This window comes from Neopelma chrysocephalum, unplaced genomic scaffold (genome assembly GCF_003984885.1).
Source record: "Neopelma chrysocephalum unplaced genomic scaffold, ASM398488v2 Primary Assembly neopelma1_42, whole genome shotgun sequence".
Taxonomy (NCBI): Eukaryota; Metazoa; Chordata; class Aves; order Passeriformes; family Pipridae; genus Neopelma; species Neopelma chrysocephalum.
In genome coordinates, this window is record NW_020897700.1 from 16342262 (window position 1) to 16367716 (window position 25455).

At 37.6% G+C, this 25455-nt stretch overlaps 1 protein-coding gene across 3 annotated transcripts in view; it reads left to right on the top strand.

The window, feature by feature from the left end:
• The first annotated feature begins 2005 nt into the window (after positions 1-2005).
• NAF1 (nuclear assembly factor 1 ribonucleoprotein) overlaps positions 2006-25455 on the top strand; it is a 33595-nt gene continuing 10145 nt past the window's right edge. Inside the window, exons 1-9 of one of the 3 annotated variants that reach the window (XM_027676800.1) lie at positions 2006-2292; positions 3851-3983; positions 5957-6050; positions 9734-9816; positions 10756-10916; positions 13705-13756; positions 16283-16385; positions 18791-18909; positions 21273-21381. In XM_027676800.1, the coding sequence (XP_027532601.1) occupies positions 2024-2292; positions 3851-3983; positions 5957-6050; positions 9734-9816; positions 10756-10916; positions 13705-13756; positions 16283-16385; positions 18791-18909; positions 21273-21381 (1123 nt within the window). In that variant the 5' untranslated portion in view covers positions 2006-2023. Of the gene's footprint in view, positions 2293-3847; positions 3984-5956; positions 6051-9733; positions 9817-10755; positions 10917-13704; positions 13757-16282; positions 16386-18790; positions 19398-21272; positions 21382-25455 lie in introns of those variants that run through there. The other 2 variants (XM_027676797.1, XM_027676799.1) reach the window with 2 other exon arrangements.

The window sequence follows — 25455 nt, forward strand, 5'->3', positions numbered from 1 at the left end:
TGGGGAAATTATTCTCTCCCCATCACAGTGATTAACTTTCTCACAGGAACTCACAGACCTGATATTATGGTACATTTTAGGTACATCTCAAGTCCCAATTCTGACAAAAAAACCCTAATAAAACCCTAATAAAACACCTACTAACAATAAACTCTCCTTGTTTAGTTTGAAAATGAAACCTGGGTTTGCAGAATCTGTTTTTGCAGGACTGGGTTTTAGCAGGATTCTCCCTCTACTCATTCTTTAGTTGAATATATTCATAATTTCTGTCACTTCACTAGAGATTAAAATACATTTGCCAATGAGATTCAATATTAACCACTTTTATGATCATACAATCTTTAATCTCTGTGCAATTGACATCTAATTGTTGTCGACATTTAATCGCATGAATTGCTAAATATCCCTTTTGTTAAAGAGCTTGCAGTACAGGGCAGTAATATTCAGACCACGCTTCCCATGTACCCTCACTTCAGGATCCCAATGCTATCACTGGAGAGAAGATGATTCCTAACCAAGGTGTTCTGTGTAATTGTGCAGTAAGTGTTTACTGCTGCTGTTTACACATACAGCCTATACAGGCTCCTCACTTATGACAATACAAAAACAACCAAATGCCCATAATGTGCCCATTCTGCTTGACCTATACATAATTGTAGATAACTGTAAAACCATACTGATGAATTTTATTATACACATATCTGGATATGTATAATTTTCCTACTAAATAAATTTTGCTGGTTGCATCTGTTGTGTCATGTTGGAAATGAAGAATGGAACAACCAGAGAACGACACCTTTGGCCTTCAGATGCTCCCCTCAGCCTGCGTGAGGTACTAGTGAAGCACTTGTGATTGTTTGTTCAATACAGTCTGGACGTTCTGGACAAAAATGAAATGTTTTGAGTGCCCTTTGAGCTGTGGGGCACATGGTTCTCTCAGAGCTGAAGGGGAAGTTTATTATATGGAAAACATATCATTGTCTCCTCTGATCTCATCAGATATTCAAGTCCCAGCTGTCTTTGGCACTTTCAGCATTATCACATGTAACTTTTTCATGTATTTATTTATGAGGTTCCCCATCAGGCCTATACTGCACGCTGCTGCTCACTCTTGTTGCCTGGTAGTGAAGACAGCCTAGCTCTTCATTTGGAAGCCTGTCTAAAGGACAGTTTGGTGAAGCTCCGTGGTGGTCAGGGACACAGTGTTGGCACAGGACCACAGTTGTCAGGTTGCACTTTGGCGTCTGTGTTAAATAGGCTAGTTTGTAGGCTCACTGTCACAGTCATCTCCTGATGTTGCTTGTCTTTTGTACATCTTTTGGGATTTCCCATGCATAAGTCATGTTCAAGAGAAGACGTGTTTTTTCTCCTGTGTTACTCTCGTGACGAAGAACTTTAAGACTGCCAACGCGCAGAGGCTGGTGAACGACAGGGGGAATTCCTCCCTTCTCTCCTACAGGACAAGACACTATGTATGCCGGATCCTGTATTTATGGTGAACACAGAACATAAATGGACATTTATGTCTTGATGAAGGATGTGGTTAGATTTTGGAGAGCTTGGCATTATTACAGGGTCACCACATATTATACAGTAACTATTATTATGTCGTCACTATCAGGGTACTACAAATTACTATTACAAATTACTAATTTGATATTATACAGCTTTTAATTTTTATTCTTTTAGCTTTAATTACATGAATCTTCAGCACACTTATACCAAAATTAATCCAACCCAGGAGGTCCTCAGCAAAGAGTAGCTATGACCTCTAACTTTGTCTTTCAAGCAAGCCTCATAAACACAAAACTTCGGCGTTCAGTTTAAATTAACAACAGAGTTTACCGAGCACTAGAACACAAGCATAACAACGCCGACTACTCGCGTTAATCCCCACTCACCGCCCCTCCCCTCAGCCCTTGACGCACGCGCGCTGCCCGCGCGGGCGGGCGGAAGTGGCGCGCGGTGGGGGCGGGGCCGCGGTCCGCGCGGGGCGGCCGGTGCGCGTGGCGCGGGCGCCGGAATGGAGGCACAGCTGGAGGTCGTGGAGAAGCTGGAGAGCCTGGCGTTCGAGCCCGCCACCGCCGGCACGGCGCTGGGCGGAGAGCGGCCGGCGGGCACGGAGGAGGCACCGGCCCCTCCGGAGGGCGGTGGGGAAGCCCAGGCCCCGCTGTCCCCGGCCGCGGGAGCGCCCCGCTCGCCGTCGCCCGCGGGAGCGCCCCTCTCACTGCCGCCCGCTCGGCTCAGCGCGCCCGCTGCCGCCGGGCCCTCCTCGGACTCGGACTCGGACAGGTGGGTTCGGCCCTTGGGCTCCCCGCCGGTCGCTCCTCGCTCGTTTAGGCCGGGCCGCTGGTGCTGTGTCTGAGCGCTCCAGAGCCCGGTGTCCGAGCCCTCCCCCCGCCCCCGTGTTTCAGCCTCTGTAGCGCTGCCTTTCCCATTAAAGAAGGTATTTTCTATTATATTTCGCTGGGAGACTTACTGATGCATCAGAACTTGAGAACAGTCCCTGTAAGGGTGTTTGATTTAATGGAAACATGAGTTTAAGTGGCGGCGTGTGGAGCGCCTTGGGCCACCCGTGCCCGTGTGAGTGCCTGGCTGGACGTGCTCCTTACGGAGTGCTCCTGCGGCACTGGGGGCAACACCTGCGGTGTTACTGCTGAAAGAGCCTGAACGTAGGATTTCAGGTGAAGAGTCTGCCGACTGAACCTCGTGCTCTGATGGTGGCATCTCATTGCAAAACTGATTCTCAACCTCAATGATTTTTTTATAAAACATTCCATCTTCTGCTTGTGTCAGTGCTTCGATGTTCCGTGCAGTTGGTGAGAGGTAACTTTGGTTAGATGTGAGCTCTGTTGCAGTGTTAGAAGCCTGCACGCTTTGGCAGTTTCAGTAGTTTTGTATTTTCTTCTTGGGCCAGTGCAGCCATATGGGTATGTGCTTCTTTTAGCTAGTGGAGGCTGAAGTAAACTCTTAAAAATCTCCTCTTAGAGATACAAAGTTCATTAATAGTTAATTGATTAAAGTTTGACTTTAGTTGGTTCAAAGTTGTACTTGAATATCACGAAGTGATAGAGAGTGAAATTCTTGACTTCCAGGGGCTTCACCTATATGTAGTGTTTTTTACTTCCAAAATCTGCTGCACTGATGAACATTAAAGATGAAATTTTGATAGCTTTAACTTAGCTGTCTACATGTATCTTAATCTTTAGTTTGCCTTCTTTTTTCCCTCTTTCCCCTGATTGGTCTCTGGTAGTCTGACTGATTTTTTTTTTTCCTCCATGATTTTTTTTTTCTTTTTGCTATATAGATTTTGTTCCAGGAGGCCCATATTTGACTTTTTCAAAAGGTTTATTTGGGAAGGTGTAATTTTTTGTAATTACTATGAGCATTTTTTGGACTAAAGAATGCAGCAACAGATAATTGAAAGCTATCCATTTACTTGTGAAGGAGATTGTGGTATTACAAGAATGTAGAAAGGAGCATTTTTTTTATTTATCTCTGCTAAAAGCAATATGTTGATATGAATAAGGACTGGTTTCTTACTGATCTCTTTACTTGAAATATAATGAGTCTTAAGACAATAAGCATCTCTTACTCATGTATCAGTGTGAAATACTGAATTACTAATCTGTGTGAATATGTACTAGAGGATTTGGGCAGGCCATGAATTATGAAACTAATCCCTTTTATTTGCAAAAATTAGAATTTTTTTCCCCTTCATCTTACAGGATACATTGCTTACAACAAGTATTTTCTTGCCTTTCACTTAGTGTTATTCTAATGTTGGGACTGTACAAGAGCAGTGACTTTGAGAAGTCAGTATTCTAACTCCCATCTTTGTTTTATTCAGTGATACGGATTCAGAGAGTTCATCAACTACATCCTCCTCTGTATCTTCACTAGTATCTGACGAAGACGATCATCCAGATGAGAAGAATAACAGATCTTACTGTGTTAAAACAAAAGATGAATTACCTATTGACGTAAGTACAATGTGATGTCTTTTAAACCCTCTCCTATTAACCCAACCTAAAGTATCTATTTTTCAGTCACTCCTACTACATCAAGATGGGGGATAGAATCAAAAGAGTAAAAAAGAAAACTCTTAGGCTGAGCTAGGGACAGTTTAATATGTAAAGAAAAAGGCACACACACAAACAAAGCAAAACAAGAAATTAATTCACCACTTCCCATGGACAGGCAGGTGTTCAGCCATGCCCAGGAAAACCGGACTCCATCTCATGCAACGGTTACTTGGGTATACAAATGCCATCACTCCAAATGTCCTCCTCTTCCTCCTTCTACCCCCAGCTTTGTATGCTGAGTGTGATGCCATGTGGTATGGAATATCCCTTTGGTCACTGCGGGTCAGCTGTCCTGGCTGTGTCCCCTCCCATGTCTTTTGTACCCCCAGCCTCCTTGCTCATGGGGTGGTTTGAGAAGTAGAAAAGACCTTTATGCTGTGTGAGCACTGCTCAGCAATACCATTTCTGTATTATCAGCACTGTTACCAGCACAAATCAAGAACACAGCCCCTTACCAGCTACTGTGAAGAAAAATGACTTTACCCCAGCCAAAACCACCACAGTTAATAACTTAAAATGTCTTATTTTTTGGGTGCATATATTAAGGAACTATTTCAGAAACCTCTTGCTTTCAAGTGTAGGATTGGCAGATATTGCATGTAGTATGGCAGAAGGTACAGTTTACCATTTTGAGATTTAGGATCAAAATTATAACTTCTTTTCTGCTTGTTTTTGGCCTTTGAATTGCTCTCACAAAAGTGACTCAGTTAAAGTCCTAGCAGTGAAATTGATTTAATGTTGGAAAACTCACTAGCGTGTAGAAAGTTGTGGCGTTTCTATGTGAATACATGTCTGGCGTTTAATTATGTATTATAACATCTGGGAAAATGTTGGCCTTATTTATCTTTGAGTTGCTCTGTATGCTTTTGCCAAGCACTTGTTAAAGTGAAGATTGTCAGGTGAAGTTTTGATAAAACAGAATAAGATTCTTCTCTTTGAGTGGGATTCTGTTTCTGGTAGTGGCCCTTGAAAGTGCAATTTAGTGCTAAGATTTGTGTTCTACCTCTGAATTCACAAGATGTTGAATTTGAAAGTAATGCTTACTCTAGTTTCTTTATATTCTATATAGTTCATATTGAATTCACAACAGTATAGTATATACATACACATCTTAGTTCATGAGTAGGTCAGTTAGATGATGAGTTCAGTGTTAATCAGCCTTTGATAGTAGATTTTGATCCTTACATTTGAGGAAAAAGTTTAATTTGAATATTGTGTAGTACTCATTTTTGTATCTGAAGTTAGGCTCTTTTTTTTTTTCTGAAAGTGTTCTCTGATTATCCTCTGGTAACAAATGCAACTTTTAGCTAAAATTAATTTTCTTTGTATAGGTTGTTTTGATCTTTACATCTTCTATAATGGTCCAAGTCATGATATAAATGGACAGGTAACCATTTTGCCAAATCAGATGATACACATCTGTTGTATTTCATGCTGTATTGTCTCTTGCTGTGTACATTTTTCTTCTACCATGCATTGAATGTAATTGCAAGTTGCCTTATTTTTTGATTACTGATTAATTATTGTGTTGTACATTGAGCTAAATTTATCTAACTTGAAAGTTCAAAAAATGGAATGAAATGCCTGTCAGTTGTTGGCTTTCTCGGGTTAAATAAAATTGGCTTCTACTTCAGTTGTGATGGAAATATGTAGAGAAGTGTCTTTGTAGGAAAGATGTCCTCAAAAGTGGCATTCCCCCAAGAGGAGTTCATTTGGAATGATTCTGAGAGAGGCAAATCAAACTAGATTTTTTTAAAATGAAATCTTCAGAACACTAGGAGATTTTTCACAATTGTCAAATTGCTGCAGTGATGAAGTGATGAATGTCTTGGTGTGATATTATATTCTGAACGTTGACTTGATGTTTTCAGGAACTACCTCCTGTTGAAGACTTATCGATAATTCTGCCAGATAACGTTGAACTGAAGCTCTTCGGGACAGTGTCCAGCATTATTGAGCAGCTAGGTAGGAAATATATATTTGCTTTGTTTTTAATTAATATAATTTCTGCATAGCTCTGCATTAATTGTGTACTTAACTGTTCCTGCGAAGTGTCTGTACTGCAGTGTTGGATTTCTGGTGTTAGTGGGTTGCTGAATGAGAACTCAGGCTAGCAAATGATATTTGTGTTGAATTACCTTTTAGTTGGCTTACGTGATACTAGGACTACTATGCTTGTGTTTCTATGTGACTTTCAGGTTTACTTTTTTCATTAGAAAGCCTTTTTTCCACAGTGTATTTAGTGATTTTTATATTGATTCTGGCAACAATTACTGTATTTTAAGAGAATCTTCCAGTGGTATGGGCTATATTTGAATTATCTCTGAAAATATAGGAGTTGTGTAACTGAAAGCACAGATGCAGTACAGTGCAGTCCCAAGTGCTTTCTTGTTAATATACAAGGACAGGAAAAGGACTTGTTTCTTTAGTGGTGCAGGTTCTTTTTATTTATTTTTATCTTTATTCATCCCACTTCTGATACCTTGACTGAATGAAAGCTGCCCATGTCAGCAGTCATAGGATAGTATGACTAACATGATTTATAGGTGCTGGAGGGTAAACTTAAAGGGATTGAGATACACAATAAAGGTAGGCTTAACTGCAGGCAATAGACATTCAGGGATCTTTTCTGATATGCATGGAACCTCAGTATTTGGTATATGAAATCAAAGTTTTGCTGAAGCTGATATTATTAAAACAGCCATAGTATTCTTGTATTTAAGCTGTTTCAGGTGTTCTGTTCCACTTGAACTGCTTTCAAAGCAATTTGCTTATGAAAATCAGAAATTAAGTTCAATTTTGAAGTTAAAGTATTTATGTTAAATGGAGTACAAAAGAAAGCAAATAGCCTTTGCTATTAATTTTTCTTCTATTGTAAAAGACTTCGGGTAATATAGACAATTCTTTTACAGTATTTTTATTAGTGATGTTAGTTTAGAGTTAAATTTAATTTCATTCATTTGCAGGAAGCTGCTTTGAGGGTATGGAAGGTAATAATCAGTTTTTTGTTCTACACTGCCCTTTCTTGCTTATTGATAATAACGGGGACTTCAGGAAGGCTGTCTTCAGCTAAAATGGTAGTTTGAAAACAAGTTTAAGAAAAAAGTTGAATCATAGTTGCTGTTATTCTTATTTTTGGTCTAATATGTGAAGGTATAAACAAAGGTGTTTTAAAGACTTCAGTTTTGAAAACTGTCCTTAATTTTAATCCTCATTGGTGAGTATAATCTTTTAAAATCCTGTCAGTTTACCAGTAGGTGAATTCTTCAGTCTGCATCCTACTTTATGTAATGAAAATATATGAAGTGTTGAATTTAGATTTGTTGATGAAAGTTAGAAAACAAGCTAATAATCATAATGAATTAAAGCCATAAGAATGCCATAAACCTCCAGAATATCTGTGATTATTTTCCTGCTTTTACTACCTTGCTTTATGACTTCTCATTCTACATATTTTTGCTTCTTTTCAGTTCTTCTGTAAACAGGTGTCTGAGTGGCCTCAATTTCAGTTGATTTGTGGCCATATTAAGGACCCTGCCAGCTAATTGGGGATTGTTTTTTGATTTTTGAACTAGATTGATACCTCTGTATACCAGGTTTCTTGATTTTTTAACTAGATTGATACCTCTGTATACCAGGTTTGTATCTAGGGTGAGGGGAGTTGAGGTCTCATTTGGAAACAACAAATACCGTTCTGGCGCAACAATCAGTATTCTGAACTTTTTCATTCCCTTTGATGTATCTCAGAAATCTCTGCTGTTCTCCTTAGCAAGCTTCCAAGTTCATCAGTCTGCAGTGAGTGATACTTTTAAGTTTGGTATTTCATACTGTGAGGTGAATTTGAGGCTAGAACAGTATAGGTTCATGCTTGCTCTGCTCTAGCTAAAATCAAGATGACAGTACTTTCTGTGAACTTCTGCTCAGTGTATCAGAATTTTCCAAAACTTTTGCTGTGTTTTGCTTCAAGGTACTTAAAGAGAAGAGAAATATTCGCTGTGTGGGTTGTAGCCTAGAAAGTAAACAGTTTTGGTGTATATGAGAAATGTGCCCTGTGGCTGCGCTTTGGGCCCTGCAAGAGTAGAAGCTGAGGACTTAGGGTGGGTTGGGGTAGGGGAAACTGTAAGTCTAATAGGCTGTGGGTGATAATGCTTCTCCTAGGTTTCATGGGACTGGCATGACTTAGATTTTCAGAATATTTTCTGTAGCCTACTGAAGACTGGGAGGCTATGTCTGATGAATCAAGGTGAGAACATTCTCAAGAGGTTTTGGTATCTGTTTTTTTTGTTTTGTTTTCAGGGGTTTTTTGTGTGTGTGTGTTTTGTTTCTTGGGTTGGTTTTTTGTTGGATTTTTTTTTTGTCTCATGAGGTTTAAACAACACATTGAGTTTTCACTGTATATTTTATCTTGCAGGTAGGCACAAAAGAAATTGATTCCCCAAATTCTCTTGAAGTTCAGTGAACTATTAAGCCTGAGCATTGTCATATACTAGTTTGGCATGTTCAAAGGTTTTTGCAGATTGCAATTATAGCAAAGCTTGACTTTTAGCTTGGTGACATTTAAGTCCTGTTGTGTAAGTTTAGCAGTGATGATCTTGTTAGTTTTTGATTGAGTCTGAGTGGCACTAAGCGCTCGAGTGACCTTATTTGCTGATTGAGAGGCATTGAGAAAGCTTATGTGAGCATTCTGTTGTTTTAAGAGGTAGAGAAGTTTACCTTCAGAATCAGAATTTTTGAATGTAATGCTGCTAGGCCTTTACATTGACAGCTTTAAGCACAGTTCCTCTTGAATGTAAAGGAAGACCTGGTATTTCTGTAGACTAAAGCAACAAATGCAGACTACTACCAAAGAAAAGTGATCTACTATAAAGATTTCAGTAAAGAATAAGAATTATATCTCAGAATCTGGAAAACCTGTATATCAGATCATGTACTTAATGAAGGAAGAATGTGCCTCTGTGTCCAGTGTTTAAATCCACTAAGTGTTAAGATTTCATATTTTGAGCTACTAGAATGACGTACTTGCTCTGGCTATTCATACCATCATTAGTCATTGGTTAGTAGTATGAGACTTATATGATGTTAAATTGCAGAAATGTATTTCAGGTTGTGTATGTGCATACGTAAGCAACATCATCAGTTGCTACTGTGACTGAACTGCCATACAACTTTTGTGTTCTAGTTCTGATTCTTAGGACTTACTAGGGAAAGCTATAGTGAACAGCAGTCTCCATTCTTTTTTCTGAGGAGAATTTGGTTTGGAATACTAAGGCATAGTATATACCTGCATCTGCACTCAAACAACCCCCAGATTATTTCTGCTATGCATTTAATTATGAAACATCCTGGGTAAATGCAACAGATATCTCACGCACACATATCTGAGACTTCTCTTTTGTACCTGTCATCTGGTCTCTTTTACTTCTTTACACCAGAGAACAATAATTCTGTAAACATTGTAAATTTTGCCATTCATATTTCACTGGAGAAGGGATGTATGATTTGAAGTAGTTTTGTGTGTGCACAAGAATTTTTGGTTGCAGCTCTATGAACTTTAGTGGACACATAATGGTGTGGTTTGTTTTTTTGTACAATTAACTACATGCTATTGAAACATAAAGTTGTAATTGATCTTTTTCTTTCCCTTTTAGTAATAATTGAATCACTAAGAGGCCTACCTCCAGTAAATGAGGAGAGCATAATTTTTAAAGAAGATCGGCAAGCAGCAGGAAAGGTGTGTGTAAATTAAAAGCCTGTTATTGAAAGTATTCTTTAGTGCTCCAAAAACTAGAGGTGAAATTGATTAAATGAAAGATAATGTTTCCTTGATATATATTTTTTCTTTATGCTTTTGACTCTTGCTATATTCAACTACTTTTTTAATCTCAAGAATTCCTAACCTGGAATTCATTGCATCCTTACAGAATTGCAATGTCTGGTGAATTCCCAGTATTTGATGAGGGTGCTTGTGGAGAGGTAGAGGTTGCTTTCAGATGTATGATGTCTTGGAATAACTGAATGTACTCTCTTACTTCCAGATAGGGGCAAAGGTTAGAGTGAAGTGTCATGAAGAATGGGGAATGTTTACAGCTCTGTGCTCTGCTGTACTGGTTTAAGGCCAGTGAATAATGTTTGCTGAGAGGGGTGTTGCATTGAATTTTCTGTATTTTCTGTGAAAGGAAAACCATCATCTACAATAGTTACTACTATAATATCCTTGAATGCTAGATGGGAGTGAAACAAACTCAGCCTGAATTGTGGATGTTCTGTACAACATGGCAGAATTCTCTGCTCTCCCTGGAATTGGGGAACAAGTGGTAACTGACGTAAAGGCATCTTGCAAAGATGACCTTTGAGGAAAAAATGATCAGGAGATTATTCCAGATGTAAGAGATTTGAAAGCAAAATGGACACAGAAGAATAGAGATTTGACAAAAGGAAGGATTACTAAGGATGTGAGAACTTACTTTTCCACATTATAACAAATGTGGAAATTAGCTGGGGAAATATACTGTCAAACAAAATTTTGGTAATAAAACTAAAGCATGAAAGGAACTTTATTTGATGCCGCATTTTGAAAATATATTGAACTTCTTAAATACCATTTTCTACAATGAAATTAGCTATCTATTCTTGGTGGCTTATTTAAACATTTTAATTTTGTTTCTTTCAGATATTTGAGATATTTGGTCCCGTCCTACATCCTTTTTATGTGTTAAGATTTAACAGCTCTGAACATATCAAAGAAAAAGGTATTAATGTGCAAGATAGCATGTATTTTGCTCCATCAGTGGAGGACTTCACTCAGTATATATTTGCAGAGAAACTAAAAAAGTGAGTCTGATTTCTTTTCTAATCTGATTATTATGTGTTTTTTAATCTAGCTAAAAATACTGGATTAAAGTTTGGTCTTGGGTGAGATTGATACTAAACTGTTTATTTCCTTTAGATATTCTCAACCGTGTTGTAATTACAAGATTGTACTGTTTTGCCTTTCAGAACAGTAGAGAGTAGCTGTAAACTGCAAGCTTTCGAAGTGCTATAATTACTAAAGTTCAGCTTCTTGTTCAATTTAATATATTAAGTTTACTTGTTTTTATGCTGCTGTGTTACATAAAATATCATAACCAGAAAAAAGTTCATTGATAATTCCCCCATACCCCCTCACACACATATACGTAAAACAGTTTTGCAAGCTGAACTGTCCACATATTGTTCTTTGGATTCTTGTTTAGTTCCAGAACTGATAATAAACTTGTTGGCATTCTGAGCAACTTTGTTATTATTTACTATTTTTAGTTCATGTTACTAGGCCATAATTGAAATTTATTTATCATTAAAGTATTAAAAAGTTGGAGTATAAAAATTACCTACTGTAAATTTGTGAAAGAGGAGGGATTTGAGTGGCAATGTAGTATGATGTTCAGAAATTCCTCTGTAGTGTTTGTGCCTCCCAGCCTGCCTGAGGAAAGCAGCATGTATGAATAGGACTTGATGCCATTTAAAGGGAAGTGTATTCAAAGACACAGACAAAGAAATAAAGCATAATAAATGACAGCTAGATATTAATGTTCTAATTATTCATAATTTTGTGTATATAGGTTAAAATCTTTTGTCATAAAGGTGACTTAGTTTCTGTTTGTCAGGATTCTCAGTTTCTCATCTGACTTGGGTTGGTTAGTTGTCTGCACTCATTACAACTCTGCCCATATTCATACTGAATGATTTTTTCCTTAGTCAAGCATGTGTGGCGAGGCCTGCAGGACTCTTTTTTTTTTTTTTAATTTCTCATTTCTGTGTGAGCAACAAGCATATTTTTTTCCTTTCAGTGAAGCCAAAAATAGATCAGTTTCTTGCTCTGATGCTTGTTTGTTTTTCGGCAGCATTTTGATGCCAGCTGATCTTTGATTTGCACTATTAAACTTTGTTGCTTAGCACAGTAACTGCACAGACTTCAGTCATCTGCTTGCTGCATCAATAACTGTGTACTGTACTCAGCATCTGAGATGGGAGACTCATGTTTTAGTCTGTTGCATGCTTTGGAAATAGTTTTGGAAACCATTTGTCTTTTGGTAGTACTTCATTGTCATACGTGGCAAAAATTGAACACTAGGCAAGATATTTCAGACTGTGGCTTACTAGCACAGCTGAGCAGTGCATCAGACATTGCTTCTTGCCTCGATTAAAATGAGCAGTGTGAACACCTGTGTAGTCTGACATGACCCATAATTTCTGACTCATTCGACTGAAGTTACATTTCACTGAAACTATTTTATTTCTGGGCTTCATCACTATAATTTCTTAAGCTCTTATGAGGCATTTGGTACCATTTGTTGAACGTGCCTTTTCACAAAATAGGTATCATTAAAAATAGATAAAAATTTTTTGATTTCTGACCTGTGCTGTAATGTCTGTATAAAGGAACCAAGATGGCATGGATAGTAGAAAAGTTGAGCTTTGGTCAGTGCTTCACAAGAAGGCTTTTGGACCTTAGCAGATTGTAAATTTGATGACCAATAATTTTTATTTTCTGCTTTTTATTAGTTTGACAGTGTGCGCACCAGATTGTGGAGTATTAAAGGCTTAAAGTTTTAAAACTGCTACTGAAAGCTGTGATGGTACTTTGAAAATGAAAGGAATCAAGATAAAGATCTGAAAGAAACATTAAGTTTGAAGCTTTTTCTGAAATCTGAAATGCAATCTGCTTACATTGTGCAAAGTTGAAGTGCTATGAATAAGCCTTACACTTTATAGAAAAATAAAGTGTAGTGTAAAACTTACTGAATGCAAAACAGTTTGTTGCTAAAAATAGATAAGCTCATGTTCATGATTCCTCTGAGTCACCTTTTGTTGGACTTTCAGATCTTACTTCAGAAATATCTTGACTGTGGAAGTCAAAGAAATACTATATTGTTCTTTAAAGAAGATTACTAAGTTCTTTGTAGTATGAAAAGTGGTTTGTGTTTTGCTGAAATGGACAAGGCTGCCTTGGGAGAGTGAGATAAGATGTGTGAAAATAAAAGGTTTAAATTTTGCAGTCAGTCATTGCAGTGAACTGCCTCAATTCAGATTCAAAACAATTTAAGTTCAAAAGGATGTGTTAAAAGAATATTGATCAAAGCTTAATATTGGCTTAATATTGCTGATCAAAGCAGGAAGATTTTTCAAGTGAAGTAGTAAGTTGACATATACATTACTATTCATTTAGATCATCATGGTTAGGCTTTGTGAACGAAGATTTGGGAAGGGCTCTACCCACATTTGCTACAAGCGCGTTAGTGGCTAAAGAGGCCAATGTGAGATAGACAAGTCCAGTTGCAAAAGGCACAGCAGAAAGACTCCTTGGGTGGTATCGGCAAGACATGATTCTTTCTGCGTTTGTCTTTTCTCCTCGAGAGTGATCCTGTGTGCGTTCTCAGCGTCAGCAGCAGCATGTCTCCTTAGCGTGGTGCCTATTCATTTATTTAAATATAATGCAAAGAAACAAATGCCTCTCCGGAAACAGACACCTCTTGGTGTACAAGATCTGATACCTTGAAAGTATTACCCTTCCTTCATATGGATTGTCTAATTTGTGTTTGGGGTTGTTTATTTGTTTTTTTGTGTTTTTTTTTTTTTTTAGGGAGAAAGGTTCAGATGCATCTTGGAAGCATGACCAAGAACCACCACCTGAAGTAACTATAGTGGATTTTTTTTGTTTATTGTTTTTTGATTACACAAGCTATATGTAAAAAAAATTCTATGCAGAGTAACTAATTAGCAGGCTTATTTTTTTTAATGCAGACAGGAGTTGGATATACCTTTTTATTGAAAGAAAAGTTCATGCTTTTCTTTGAGAGGTGTCATAGTAAGTGTAAAAAGTACTACCTGTCTTTTTTTACTTGCTTTTTGCAGTTGGGAAAAATGTGTATTTTTTATTCACCTCCTCTAGTCCTTCAGGCAGTTCTTCAACCAGGGCACCATGAACCTACTCATGCCACAGTTGGACAACATATCCAGAAGGATGCTGTGAGGGGCAGTACAGTCCTTATCTGAGGCTGGGTGTTCTGGCTTGAAGAAGAGATGTTGTGACATGAACTTTTCTCTCAAAGAATGCTTGTCTGTCAGTTCTCACTGTAAATTGCCTTCCTTTCTTGGTGAGACATCATCTCACAGAGAATCATAATTTGAGAATTAGAAGTGTTGCTTAGGAATTGGACTGTATGTATGTGATCAGCAGAGCTTTGAAAGGCTGTGTACTTAGAAACTTTTGGCTAGTCTTAGCTTTTGTTTGTTTAACAATTTTCTAGTGGTGATGCTTACTGGCTAATGGTGAGCTCTTTTGTTGTTTCTTAGTCGTGTTTTAAAAACTTTTCAGGACATAAGCTTGTAAATGTGTAATTTGAGTTTGTAGGAACCTAAGAAACTTTAAAATTTGGCTAAATACAGTGAAACAGTCAGATTTTCTACAGATACAGGTTAATTGCTTTTTCCAAGGTTTGGGTTTTTTTAATGATTTTTCTTAGTTTTACTTATAATACTGTTACCTTCAGGTTAGAATCTGAAGGTACAGGGGAAACTTCAGGTTTGCTGTACTTCACCATAGGAAGGAAGAAGGCTTGAACAAAATCAGTGAAACAAGGACAGGCAAACTTGCTTGCTTTTTATGACATCTTTGTTTTTGTGGCTGTTCTGATTTTCTGATCTGTCTGTGTGCTCTGTTTTGGAAAAAATCCACATCTAGCATCTTGTAATCCCCAATTAGAATAATCTTTGGTTAGTTCTAGCAGTCAGAGTGTACACCAGGCTATCCAAACTGTGACAGCTGATGAGTTGATAGAAAGTAGCTTTTGCTGTGAAGGTAATAGCTGTTGACAAGGGTGCAGATTAAATTTTACACTACTGATGCTTGAAATTGTCTCTTACAGTCAGACTCTTTTAGACATCTCAGCTTGCAGCTGAATTTATAACTTTTCTGGCTAGCCCCAATGGTAAACTGTGTGCAGTTGCCGGAGTCAGTTTTTTTTTTTTGTGATTCTGTGAGGCTTTATTTTTGTATGAATGTTAAATTAACCCATGTTAGGCTTTTTTTACTTGCTACTTTATATGGTAAGCATTCCTTTTCTGACAGGCTCTTAATTAACCCACCTTAACTGTAAACTCGCTAGTACAGTCTTTTTCAGCCTTGTTTTTGGGGTCATAGGATGACAAAGTGTGATCTGTATGCTGCAAGGCTGGCATTAGCAGACAACTGCAATTTTTCTGTGACGCAGCTTTTATGGAATGTTACATGGAAAGTAGGTAACAATAAAGGGTACCTATTGCTGTTTATTATTTCTACTCTATGGGAATATGGTGTATTGAAGTCCTTAGAAAAAGCAGGAGTTAGTGAAAGATTTTATGTCATGGTATGTATCATGACTTGTGGCTTTTTTTGAGTAAGTATGTAATGCAGTTATGTAGAAGAGGCAATAGTTGCATTCAGAATTAACTTTTATGTGGCTTTTTTTAGTAGTGTTCTACTGCAATGTTTTTGAGACCCATGCTCTGTGCATGCTGTAAGCAGCAAACCTCCTGCTTTCAGAATTGGGAAGGGTGGGAAACAATCCTACCCTTTTTAAGCCATATGAGTGAGCTGTTTTTTGGGGAACTAATTAATTCTGACACATTTCTTCCCTGTCACTGATAACTCTTCCTCATTCTAAATGTAGGCTAGGATTTAAAAGGTAGCAAAACCTTGTATAACAAGAAGAAAATGCAGTGACATTGAATCTATTGTAAACAGCAACATTTCTCAAAGCTAAAAATTCCTTTGGAATAACATTGCTATTGCAAGTGTAACAGGAATTTTGTTATTAAATATACTACAGAAAATTCCAGTTTAGTGACAATTTTAGACTAGACTTTTTTTTTGATGTTTAACTGTGCTGAGTTAGGTATTGGTTGTCAGGTTAATTTTTACTTATTTTAAAAATTCATGTTTTAATTCACCTAGTCTTCAGTTTGCCCTTCAAAAGCTTTTCTTGGCAGTAACTAGCCAGCTCCTTCAGAGTTTCCCAATTCCTTTCTAACTAACACCTAGGCCATCAAAATTTTTTTGTTCAGTACTTGAATATTCCTCTTTTAAGGAAAACTAGACAGATTAACTGAATCTTGTATTAATTGTCTTATGAGAAATTTCTTGTGCTGAGAAGCCAGCTGATTTCTTTGTTTTTGACCAGGTCTTGGATTTCAGTGATGATGAAAAAGAAAGAGAGGCAAAACAGAAGAAAAAGAAGCCTGAAAGTGAAGGAAGGAAAAAATTCAGATCAGAAACAATTCCCAGTGAGTGAATGCTATGGGAGAATGCTTTTTGTCATTTTTCCAAACTGAGTTTGGAATGCCCATCTACATTTATCTTAATGATTGATTTTTCATACAGTTAATCAGTATTTCTGTGCTTTTCAAAGTTATATTTGTGAATTTGTGCCTACATTCCGTATTTTATTATAAGAAAAAAGTTATTTTCTGTTAAAACAGAAACCCCGTGGAAGGGAAGTGGTATAGCAGCAGAACAGTTGTCGGAAGAGAGTCAAGGGCTCTTACAACAGTGTTAGACACACAGTGAGGATACAGAACAGGTGCCATTTGGAGTTTAGAGCTTTAGGGGTTGTTTGGGCCCAAGTTCACCTAAAGCCTTTGAGTGCGGGGCAAGATAGATAAAGGCCATGTGCAAATTTTGGAAACTCACTTCTTGGGAAGTCAGGGAGGAGGCCCAAGTCTTAGATAGGGAATTTATTCCTCTGTCTGAAAAGGAAGCTCTTCCTCCTATGTCATATAAATACTCCTCTAAAAAATCTTACTGGTGTAGCTTGCTGAGAACCTCTCTGTTCACCTCCTGCAGTCATTAGATAAACAAACCTGTGTATAGGTTTTCATAATATGAATAGCCTTCTGCCCCTTCCTTTCACCTGCTGTTGTCATACCTGTTCCAGGTGTATGCTTGCATCTGTGCTCTCTTTGTAGTAACCAAATTTTTGTTTCTCATCCCTACTTAAAAAAAGCACTACACTTTTGCCTTTGATTTTCTAGGACAGATTCCTCCTGTGAGTTTGCTGCTCTTCCATTGTAAAGCTGATATACATTGCGCCCCACTCAAATGCTCTTCTCTTGATCTGGGAAAAGAGTAACTGTCCTTTAATGCTTTTTGTACAGTACGACCCTCCCTTGCATCATTTAAATAAAGCTGCCATCTTCCTTGGACTGGCTTTTGCCGTGTGGTTTTGAAGTTTTCCCTTAAGAGAAGGATCTGAATTGTACTGTACTTTCTCTTCATTGCTGATGTGGTTTTTTCCTCCTGGTTTCTGTTTATCTAGCATATGGCACGTTTTACACCACGTCCTTGTTCTTCTAGCTTATTGCAGACCTGTTGCCCTATTGCCTAGGGCTTGCTGAGGCTGCTACTGAACTATGTTATGTTCCGTAACTGAGAACACAACAGGAAGAACTGCCGCACTCTGTCAAGGGAGATGGGTAATGATTTGTTGGCATAGAAACTGAAATTGTGCAATTTGCTTTGGCTGTAGAATTAAATAATAAGGATATGTGACAAATTGAGACAAAAACTCAGTCTCAGATGGAATTTGCTTGGTTGCGTCTTCATAAAACTCTGAGTATATTAAAATTATAGTATTTGCTAGGAGAAGAAAGAACAAAAATATCCATTCAAGTACTTTCACTTCAGTGCTTCCAAAAGGCCTTCTTGTACCAAAGGAGTCTTAAGTCCTAATCCCCCATGAAAATTAGTAGAAATTTTGGTATCCAGCTACCTTTCCAGACTTAGCCTTTTGGAGATGAAAATGTTTCTATGTAGTCTAGTGCCAAGGATTATATTCACACAAGTGTTTAAATTTCAGTGATTTTATTTGGTGGTATGTCCCTGAATACCTTGTTGCTTCCAACCCTAAAATCTTTTCGAGTTCATGCAGTTTAAATTCTACAACTTTTTGAATATCTTTAAATGTTCTTTTTGGAACATTTGCAATATTTTGGTGCTCTTCATTTTATAGCTCTTTTCCCATTAAAGCTTTTCTTATATTTATATAAAGAGGCAGTACATTTCTTATGAACCTTAAATATATGCTTATAATGACCTGTAAAGGGAAAAATTAATCTTAAAAAGATGAATTCTGAAAGCTAATTAGCTGAAGGTACAGGTTACCCTTTAACTGGTAGAGTAAGTTAATTTTAGTAATTTGAGCTTGAATAATTTCAAGCCATTTGTGTCCTGTGCCTGTGGTGTAATACCAACTCAGAACTGAAAGCCATATACTCCTTCAGGGTAATACAGTGTTGAGTTATCTTTAGCTTTAAAATGTGTTGCTTTTAAATCTTGTTTTAAATGAAAGCTTCCAAAATACCCAAAATTTGAGTGTTCCTATGATTCATTTATACAAATGAAAAGCCTGGAGGGAAGGAAAGTGAGATTTCTTTTTTAATGATTGAATTTGCAGCCCTCAGGATTATCCTTTTTGTGTTCTCTAATCAATCAAAATTAGTTACTAAACAGTAGACTTGCCAGTATTATTTTGTTGTTTATGTATTAGTTTTAAGTATTTTTTGTTGGTAAGAATACTTTTCAAATTTCCTTGACTTCAGTTTGGAAGATTTATGAGGACTAAACTTGATCTTTCCAAAATAATACTACAACCGTGTGTGTTTGTGGGGTTTTTTGTTTGTTTATTTTTTAGGTGAGAAGAAAGGATTTCACCAGTCGATGCAGCAGCCTGCTTCAAGTTCTTCAAGGGGATACCGTGGCAGAGAGTTTGCCAGGCATTCATTACCTCCTCGAGGGTTTTGGAGGCCACAAGTAAGACCACCACAGCTGTACTCTTCAGACAGGAGGATACACCAGGAATCGCCAGTGTTTCCACAACCTTATAGAAAAGAATATCCAATGATGCAGCAGTATCCCTGTCCTCCTCCAGGTTTTGGTTCTGTCAATGACGTGCATCAATTTCCCCCTCCACTTTCCAATAGGAATATGAATTGGACAGGCCCAAACATGTACAACTCGTCATACCCATTTTTACCACCTCCTCCTCCCCTGCAACCTCCCCCTCCTCCAGATAGCCATCCTTCCCAGTTCAGGCCTTACTAAGTTTTCATATGTGTGCATACAGAACATTGCAGTATACAGGACTGCCAAGACTGTATTCCCTTATTTTGAAGATACTTTTACTGCAGCTGTAGAACAAATGTAGAATTTTGTACTTTGTGGGACAGTCATAGAAAATTATTTTTTTTAATATATGTTTTCTGTTTCAAAAAAGAAAATTATAAAAATAACTGAATATTAAGTAATTGTTTATTTTTATAATATCTGTTCCTTTGAAATTATAAATAAAAACTTTTTTGGAGACTGGTATGTAGTGGAAATCTATTTTGTAATAAATGTAAGAGTTATATAACTACTGTGAGTAGTGATGAGGATATGTCACATAAATGATATTAACTAAAAGACTGGATCTGGGTGGTCTTTTTTTAAAATAGCTGGAGTAGCTAGATCTGAAATTGGACCAGTGGCCAAATTACTATGTCAGGTTTAGTGTCCTACAGTGGTTGTAGAAGATCAACCTATTAATGAGATGTTTTGCATGTAATTTAGAATTTAAAACAAGCATAATTTCTCTAGCTTGTCTTTGCTCCTATCGCAGAAACGCCCATAGATACCTGCTAGAGTATCTAGAGTATCTAAGTCAGCCTTTTGGGGAAGGAGTCATCAGTCAGGGAGAGAAAGTGTGTTTTCAGAATTTCCTTGTTTAAATTTGTAAATGCAGATGGTACTAGGTTGCTGCTTGATTGTCCTTATAGTCAGAACTGTCTCTGGAAATTACAAGGTTCATCAACTCTTCCAGCTTGTGCTTAGGAGGAAGGTGAAGTTGTCAAGGACCACTTGGAATAACCTTCACATGTCCAAAGGGTCAGTCTTACAATTGCACTTTATTAGTCTCTGTGGGAGCAACTGTAGTATACCTAAGTATAATAATGGCCCATCTTCGCGAACGAAGATTTTGGGAAAGGTCTTTTTACCTTTCCAGCCTGCGCAATGGATTTTTTAGGTGAGACACAGCCTGCGCTGAACTGAGCCCACCCTTTAATCCTAAGGTTCATCTGCCGGGGCCAAGCAAGCTTGGACAATGGCAGTGAGGTCCTCAGGACGTAGGTTTGTTTAGAGTGTCCTTCTCATAGATGGATGGCCTCACAGGGCTAACGACCTCCATCAGGCCAGGAGACCGGGGACTCGAACCCGTGGTCGCAGCAGTGAAAGTCCTGCACGCTAACCACTAGGCCACCAGTATACCTAAGTAACAATATTGATAAATCTAGAACTACTCTTTCAAAGGTGCGCAACGGAGAAGGTTGTATAGATCTCAGTTTATGAGAAGCAGGTACTGTACAGTGGCAACAAATAGTTTCAGGACAGCAGCACTCCAGACATCAGTGTTTAACTAAGTTCCTGCAGATTATTTTTTTGTAGCAAAAAGAATGTCCAATTCTAGTCTGTTGCAAATGTTTATGTTTTGGGGAGAAGGAGAAGGGGATGAATTTCTGGCTATCTAAACTGTAATCCAGCTATTCCCATTCCCAGTGGTAGGTCACAGGTGTGAGTAAACTCACTACAGCTTCATGACTGGCTTAGCAGACTTGCTTTGTCTAAGCTTTTGCTTGAATTCACCTGGAGCTTTCTTTTGACTTGGTTTAGCTATAACAGCAGTTTGTTAACAGCCAGGTGGCTATGATGAATTTGTTTTAAATGTACTTTTTTTTTCTGTAGTATACCCACAGGTTTTTGCATAGATAATTACTCTGTGTAGAGAGTAGGGTATTTGTGGGTTTGATTGGATAAGATAGTTTAGAGGAAGAGAGACCTGACATAACAGAGGCTTCAAGCATCAGTGCAGGATACAATGTAGAGAAGTACCTGGGATGTCAGGACATGCAGAGTTGGCACTGGAGATCTGGGTTGCAAACTCCTCCCCACTTGTTGGTTGAAGAAGATAAAAATACGTTTTGATTATAACAGAGAGGAAAAGTATATATCATGTAAAATGCAACATCTACAATAAAATCAGATGTAGCTGTGAACATGCAGACAGATGGAGAATAAGCAAGATGTTACAAGTGAGTTATCAAATGTTAAAGTGATCCTGAGTCAATTATATATTACAGAGGAATAAACTGTCAACATCATACTTGGACTTGGGATGCCAGTGGCTTTCTTTGCGCCCTGGCATGAAGAGCCATCATCAGCCTCAAGATCCAAAAGGGTGGTTGAAGGGTAAGTAACACCAAGAAAAGGAGTGAGGTATTAGGTAGTGCAGGTACAACAATCTTAATTATTACTACTATTGCAACTTTTTTTCATCTGTAGTGATACGCACTTTTGTCTGCAATAATTGGATCTGGACCAAAGAATAATTTTTGATTAAACTGTTAAGATTTCTCTTACACTAAGGTGCACTCTGCTTTCCCATAATAATATTTTGCAGGTAACAAAACCCAATATAAAACTGAATTGCAGAATGTAATGCAGAAATATGTTACAGTCTAAGCTATTTTATTAAATCTTGGTAGTTAACTGCAATACTGTTTTTGAGTGCACTTGCCTGTTTCTTATGTTGAAGCAAATTTTACAGGTGTTCTGCATCTAGTGAGTACAAGTCACACTTGGAGAACTTTGCTTGGAATCGACTTTAGTTCTTCATTATAAAATTATTTGATAGCTAGGTATGATTACTGAATTTGAAATACTTTGAGGATTGATTCCTTTCCCCAAAGTAGTGTTACACCCTATGTTCCTTATACTGAAGAATAAACATCGAAATAGATAACTAAAGTAGTACCATCTTAATTTGAACATAGAGGTAATGTAACTTTTTTTTTTTAAAGATCTTGAGTGTAATCATTGGTTATTAAGCCTCCTCATGTAGCTGTTTGTCAGTGGTGTTGCACAGATACTGTCAGACTCTGCTTCAGTATACTGGATGCTTGCTACTGAGAAAGCAGTATAAACTTGCAGTAGTATGGGGAGATTTAGACCTGAGGTGTTGGCAAGTTCAGTTCTTTGGGGAAGGAAAGTAAAACTGTGGGTATGCTTGATAAAAAAATGGATGCAGTGGAAATACTTCTTTTGTATCTTTAACTCTTTGGTAAATGTCCTGCTGTCTGTCCTGCTGCTAAATCTGTCCACAAGATGTTAAAGCCTAAACTATAAAACTTGGGAAAACTGCCCTGGTAATTTTAGTGGCAAGTATAGCTAGTTTTGTTTGGCCTCAGTTATTTTTGAGTCAAGGTGTTTTTTAGAAATCTGTGTTCCTACCTTACTGTGTTATGTCAAACATGTTACTACATTAAAGTGTTAGAGCAATATGCTTTAATAACTCTTCTGCTGAACTGTTCTCATGCCTGGACACCAGTTCCTTCCTAGACACAAGGACAGATCCTTGGCAAATGAAGCACTTAAGGCATCTTCCTTTTTCTCTGCTACTGAAAATCGATCGGTAAAGCACACCAGGTCAATTCTTGATCAGTGGCACTTTGGAGCAGGCTGAGCTTTTCAATCTGAAATAATTTGGTGGGTAATGCACCTTCTCTAGAGATACTCCAAATTAAAACAGCCAACCAGCCAGAAGACAGAAATTGTGAAATGTGAATTGTGCAGACATCAGGTCCTCAGCATCAACATTTTCTCTATGTCTCTTTTTTAGCTAGTCCGCACTAGTTGCTAATGTAGGTGCAATTTTAACATTCGACATGTAGTGTAATACTTATTTTTTTGTAGATACTGCTTAGGCACTAATATTTCTGATTCAGGCATACAAAGACAGAAGGACTTAAAAATCTCTGTTCATTCTGATTATTGATAGTGTTCAATCCTGATGCCAGTTGAAAATACCAGTAAATCCCTGTTAGCTAGGAATTTCAATATGACCTATGTCCCAGTGGTTGGTAAACTGCTGGATTGGTACATTGATACCAGAAAAGGTGTTGAAGCCAGTGTCTTGAGTAAAATAATTGAATTATATCCGATATGTTTTGTTTAAAAACAAAGCCATCAAGCTTCCCTCTTCTCCTCTCCCCAAAAAAGCAACTGAAAGGGGAAAAAAACAAACAAAAAACCCCACAAAAAAAACCCCTAACAAAACCCAAATACTTCAGTTTCTGAATTTGACCTTCCATGTGTACAGATATGATTCGGCAATTCTTGTGGGCAGTCACAATGTTTTGAATACAAGAAATTTGGAATTACACTGTTTAGTGATCCTAAATCTGAACTGGAATGAAGAGAAAATACCATCATGTATTGTCTTCCACGTAGAACAGCTTTACCTGCAAATTCATTTGTGTGCCTTCAATTAATCACTACTTATGTTTGAATACTGACTACTTTTTCCGAATAAATGTGGTTGGTGTAGGAATACTACTATGGCATTTTTATTAACTTTAAGCTATTTAGTGAACTGTTAGGATTTAGAATTTACTAAATTGTTGGGAGATTAGAACTTTACAATAGTTTGCTTTCATTCAGTGAGGTATAGCTGGGAAATCTAAAAGCCTCAAAAGAAGGGAGCATTTCTTATTTTGTTTTTACTTGTTCCCCTCAAAGGTGCATAAAGCAATTTCAACATCAGAAAAGTTTTGAGTCCAGAACAGAATTTTCAGACGTGACTCCCACCAGCCCTCCATCTGTGCCAAAAGTAGCAGAGGTTGCTAGGCTCAGGGCTGGGATGGGTCAAATATAAGTCCTGAGTAAAATAATATTTTCAATATTGCGTTCTGGCTCATGTTATCTTATTTTCACATTAGGCCTGAAAAGCTGCGATAGAGCCCTGTCACTTCTGTAACATTTTTAGTTATTCCCCTTTTTTTTGAAATTTGGCATTTCTTCATGGACTGCTTTCCAGAGAAAGCTTAAGGCATGGGATGAGGGGAGAGACTCAAGGGAAAGAGAGGCTTATGGAAAGATTGGATAGAATTTTTCAGAAGGCTGAGGTTTATAAATAGAAATTGGAGCAGTAAACTATTGGAGTGTATAAATAACTGTAACTGATAACATGGGAAAGGGAAAACTGTAATCACATAGTTGACAACATTCCTCTTAAATTTATGAACAAACAACAGTGGTACATTTGCTGTCCTTTAACTCTGGTTTAGACAAGAGTCAGCAGCAGGGTCACCCCCAACTTCTCTTGGGGGTGAACGGCAAAAGGACAAAAAACTTTCTTAATGGAAAATTCTGACAAGTGGCATGGAGTGCAGAGAAGCACATGCTGCCCCAGGTTGCTCTGAGAGATGATGGAATGTACACTCTTGGAGATTCAAAATTTGACTTTGGACAAGGGCTTGTGTAATGTAATGTCCAAGTTAGTCTTGCTTTGAGTGGAGAGATGGACCAGGGTCTGTGAAAGCCATCCCAGCCTAAACTATTCTTGTCGTTGCTGTCATTTTCTTCTGTCTGAGGATTTATTTTTTTTTTCTGTGTAGATGCTAAAAGGCATGAATAGCCTACCCTGAATTACTGGTGTTTGGGAAGCCTAGCTCTTAATTTGTGCTATTGTGCTCTTTCATTATACTACAGATTTTTACATGTAAAATATCCATGCTGTGCTAAAAGTTGGACTTGCTCTGGGAAATAATGACTGCTTCCATTTCACTGGATGTAAGATGAATTGAAGAATTTTTCCTTTATTAGTTGTTTGGAAACTAATGCTAATGAGGGTCTCAGTTGCTGTCATTTTCCCTTAGGGGGTAAAGCATTTTGTATTGTACTATTTATTTTGAGAATGATGTAATAAATAACAGTACCCAAAATTATTTTAAAAATGCAACAAAACACAAACAAAAAAAACCTCCTGAGAATTATTTTTAAAGAATGTTCTCTAAAGTAGAGATTTGTGCCTTAGTGAAGACCTTTTTAGTAGTGTGAGGCACTCGTGCCAGAATGCATATTAATGCCATGCAGATGAAAAAAAGAAATAAGCAGGAGTTTTTTTGTAGGTTATACTTAGATGTTTCCAGGTTCTGTTTTCTGTTTCTTTGCAAATCAAAGATATAGTCATTATTCTTGTTTAATAAATTTAGTGATGCACATAATATGATTTAAAGGACCAATGAATCTGCACAAAACTGTTGGTGACAGGTTTGTTATAGTGACAGTTGAAAATATGGAAAGCACTGCCAAGGATGACAAGGCTTTTACAGAACAGCTTACCTTTCAGGACAAATACATAATTCTGGAAAGCATATAATGATCTTTCTTTATCTTAATCACTTGGAAGTTTACTCAGAGTTGTTGAATGTGGGGTAGTCTTCATTTGTCATAAATGAAATCTGTTGTAACTATGGAACTATT